This window comes from Palaemon carinicauda, chromosome 32 (assembly GCF_036898095.1).
Source record: "Palaemon carinicauda isolate YSFRI2023 chromosome 32, ASM3689809v2, whole genome shotgun sequence".
Classification (NCBI taxonomy): Eukaryota; Metazoa; Arthropoda; class Malacostraca; order Decapoda; family Palaemonidae; genus Palaemon; species Palaemon carinicauda.
Genome location: NC_090756.1, coordinates 3,922,164 through 3,925,920, shown reverse-complemented (window position 1 = coordinate 3,925,920; position 3,757 = coordinate 3,922,164). Strand labels below are relative to the sequence as shown.

Here is a 3,757-nt window from a genome sequence, read left to right as displayed (position 1 = left end):
TTGTATTACTGTCCCAAGATTTATTATTAATCAATCTGATTAAGTTCTAATAAATGACATACGTATTGCAGATAAGAGATAAGAGTAAATTTCGTAATTACAAATTATACTCCGGATTAAATATCTTCCAAGTATTACTTATGTGTTTAACCAATTCATTCATCTTTATGCATTCTGTTTTTGTTATTTCTCTTCTAGATTTATTTCCTTGCTTTTCCAACTAGGGTAGCAGCTTGACCAATGATGATAGTAGTAGTAGAAGTAGTAGTAGTAGTAGTAGTAGTAGTAGTAGTAGTAGTAGTAGTTGTGAAAAAAAATCAAATTAAATTCAACATAAGAAATCTTATAACTATTCGAAAATGACAACTGAAGTTTCATGGGCCCTTCATTACCTAAGGTTAGAGCTGTTATCAAATGTTCCTTTTGTTGTTGTTGTTTTGGTGTTGTTGTTGTTGAAATTCATATTTGGAGGGAGTGGGTCTTGAGGAGGGTTGGCGTTTTGTTGTTGCTGTTGTTGTTGTTGTTGTTGAAATTCATTTTTGAGGGAAAGTGGGTCTTTAGGAAGGGTTGTTGTTGTTGTTGTTGATGTTTTTGTTTGTTTTTGTTGAAATTCATTCTTAAAAGGGAATGGGTCTTGAGGAAAGGTTGTTGTTGTTGTTTTTGTTGTTGTTGCATTTCCTTTTTAAGGGGAGTGGGTCTTGGAGAAGGGCTTGTGTTTTTGTTGTTGTTGTTGTTGTTGAAATTCATTCTTGAAGGGGACTGGGTCTTGAGGAAAGGTTGTTGTTGTTGTTGTTTTTTGTTGTTGTTGAATTTTCTTTTGAAGGGTAGTGGGTCTTGGAGAAGGGCTTGTGTTTTGTTGTTGTTGTTGTTGTTGAAATTCTTTTTTGAAGGGGAGTGGGTCTTGAAAAATGGTTGGCGTTTTGGTGTTGTTGTTGTTGTTGTTATTGATTTTTTCAGTTGAAATTCACCTTTTAATAGGAGTGGTTCTTGAAAAATGGTTGGCGTTTTGTTGTTGTTGTTGTTGTTGTTGAAATTCATTCTTGAAGGGGAGTGGGTCTTGATGAAAGGTTGTTGTTGTTGTTTTTTGTTGTTGTTGAATTTCCTTTTGAAGGAGAGTGGGTCTTGGAGAAGGGCTTGTGTTTTGTTGTTGTTGTTGTCGTTGAAATTCATTTTTGAAGGGGAGTGGGTCTTGAAAAATGGTTGGCGTTTTGGTGTTGTTGTTGTTGTTGTTGTTATTGTTGTTTTTTTGTAGTTGAAATTCATCCCTTAAATAGGAGTGTGTCTTGAAAAATGGTTGACGTTTTGGTGTTGTTGTTGTTGTTGTTGTTATTGTTGTTTTTTTATAGTTGAAATTCCATCTTTAAATAGGAGTGGTCTTGAAAAAGGGTTGGCGTTTTGTTGTTGTTGTTGTTGTTGTTTTTGTAGTTGAAATTCATCTTTGAAGGGGAGTGGGTCTTGAAAAATGGTTGGCGTTTTGTTGTTGTTGTTGTTGTTTTTGTTGAAATTCATTTTTGAAGGGGAGTGGGTCTTGAGAGAGAGTTGCGTTTTGTTGTTGTTGTTGTTGTTATTGTTGTGGTTTTTTGTAGTTGAAATTCATCTTTAAAGGGGAGTGGGTCTTGAAAAATGGTTGGCGTTTTGTTGTTGTTGTGTTGTTGTTTTTGTTGAAATTAATTTTTGAAGGGGAGTAGGTCTTGAGAAGGGTTGGCGTTTTGTTGTTGTTGTTGTTGAAAACTCATTTTGAAGGGGAGTGGGTCTTGAGAAAGGGTAGGCGTTTTGTATTTGTTGTTGTTATTGTTGTTGTTGTTGTTGAAATTCTTTTTGAAGGGGAGTGGGTCTTGAGTAAGGGTTGTTGTTGTTGTTGTTGTGTTATTGTTGTTGTTGTTGTTGAAATTCCTTTTTGAAGGGGAGTGGGTCTTGGGTAAGGGTTGTTGTTGTTGTTGTTGTGTTATTGTTGTTGTTGTTGTTGAAATTCCTTTTTGAAGGGGAGTGGTCTTGGGTAAGGGTTGTTGTTGTTGTGTTGTTGTGTTATTGTTGTTGTTGAAATTCCTTTTTGAAGGGGAGTGGGTCTTGAGAAAGTGTTGACTGCCAACATTTTATGAGAATCTTAGTTCGTGGACCCAACTGTATCATCCATTTAAGAAACAATAAAATGAAAAGAGATTTTCTCTTTAGATCGAAATGGAGATTGTTCTAGTAACCCTCCTCAGCCAATCTAATTCTACGAAGTAAAAGGAAGGAGATCATAAAAAAACTTAATCAAGATAGAATTTAAGGATATTATACGTTTAGAAATTTACTGGAGAATCACCTAATCTTAATGGAATTGAAATATATCTGGAGCTGTAGTGCATTGTCAGTTTTATATCAATATATTTATAGAACTAATCATCCTAATTATTATTACTTCACTTAAAAATTTGTCGTAGAAACGGTAAAAAATCCTGGAATAAATGTTGCCAGGCATTAGCCGTTTTTAAAAACGGATATATTGACATAAAGGAGTCACCTACCCGTAAAAGATAATAACAAAGTAGGGTAAAATTAAGGTCGCCTGTATTTTTACTGAAATACAGCTGAGAACATTACAGTATATTTTACGGAGAATTTCCGATTAAAATTACGGTTTTTAACAGTGTAGCTAAGCTACGACCCTAGTTGGGAAAGAAAGAGGCTATAAGCTCAAGAGTTCCAACAATAGCCTAGTGAGGAAAGGAAATAAGAAAATTAAATATATTTGAGAAGTAAGGCACAGAAAAATATAAATATGTTGAAATCGGTAACAGCATTTAAATAGATCTTTCACATATAAAGTATAAAAGAAACTTATGTCAGCCTGTTCAACATAAAAATATTCTCTTCAAGTTTAAACTTCCGAAGTTCCATCGATTCAACTGCCTGATTAGGAAGATCATCCCACAATCGGGGGTTCGAGTCTCGCTCAAACTCGTTAGTTCCTTTGATCGCTGCAACCTCACCATTGGGGATTTGGGGGAGCCTATAGGTCTATCTTCTGAGTCATCAGCAGCCATTGCCGGGTCTTCCTTGGTCCTACCTTGGGTGGAGAGGGGTTCTTGGGCTCTGATCATATGTATATAAGGTCAGTCTCTAGGACATAACTTGATAAGGCAATGCCACTGTCCCTTGCCTCTGCCATTCATGAGCGGCCTTTAATAACTTTCAATGTTGAGTCTTATAATGGAAAAGACAAAGCCGTTAGCATAATACAGTCAGTAAAGATCTGAATGCAAAGGATGATCAGAATTACGGAAAATCTTATGCAGCCTGCATAATCAACTAACTGAACGACGGTGCCTGTGATTTTAATCAAGATCAGAAATAAGATAATAGACAGTAAGTTTATGTCCAATAAATTAAGGTGAGAGTCAGCAGCTGTAGGCCTATTCAAGTAACCCAAAGCGAGACAGCAGATATCTCGGTATCTAACAACGTCAACAACTCGTTTAAATCTCAAAAGTTTTTGTCACTTATTTGTATCAACAAAAGACTCAAAGAAACAAAAGAACTTATGTTTACGGTGATTACTTTCCGAAGGCAGTCTAAAGCTGTCTAAACTTTGCAATATTTATGTCTAAGATAGTTTTGTTCCCTATTTCCTTTCCTCACTGGGCTATTTTCCCTGTTGGAACCTCGGGCTTATAGCATTATGCTTTTCCAACTTAGGTTGTAGCCTAGCGAATAAAATAATGATAATAATAATAATAATAATAATAATAATAATAATAATAATAATAATAAT

At 35.2% G+C, this 3,757-nt stretch overlaps 1 protein-coding gene across 1 annotated transcript; it reads right to left on the bottom strand.

Annotated features, from left to right (window-relative positions):
* Positions 1-459: 459 nt before the first annotated feature.
* On the bottom strand, positions 460-1,263 carry LOC137625441 (protein kinase 4-like). Its single transcript, XM_068356349.1, has one exon. It carries the CDS (start codon positions 1,261-1,263, stop codon positions 460-462), a length of 804 nt encoding a protein of 267 aa, XP_068212450.1.
* Positions 1,264-3,757: the final 2,494 nt, after the last annotated feature.

What these genes read in the sequence shown, in the direction of transcription:
- LOC137625441 (XM_068356349.1), bottom strand. Translation starts at nt 1,263, where the DNA reads ATGAATTTCAACTACAAAAAAACAACAATAACAACAACAACAACAACA.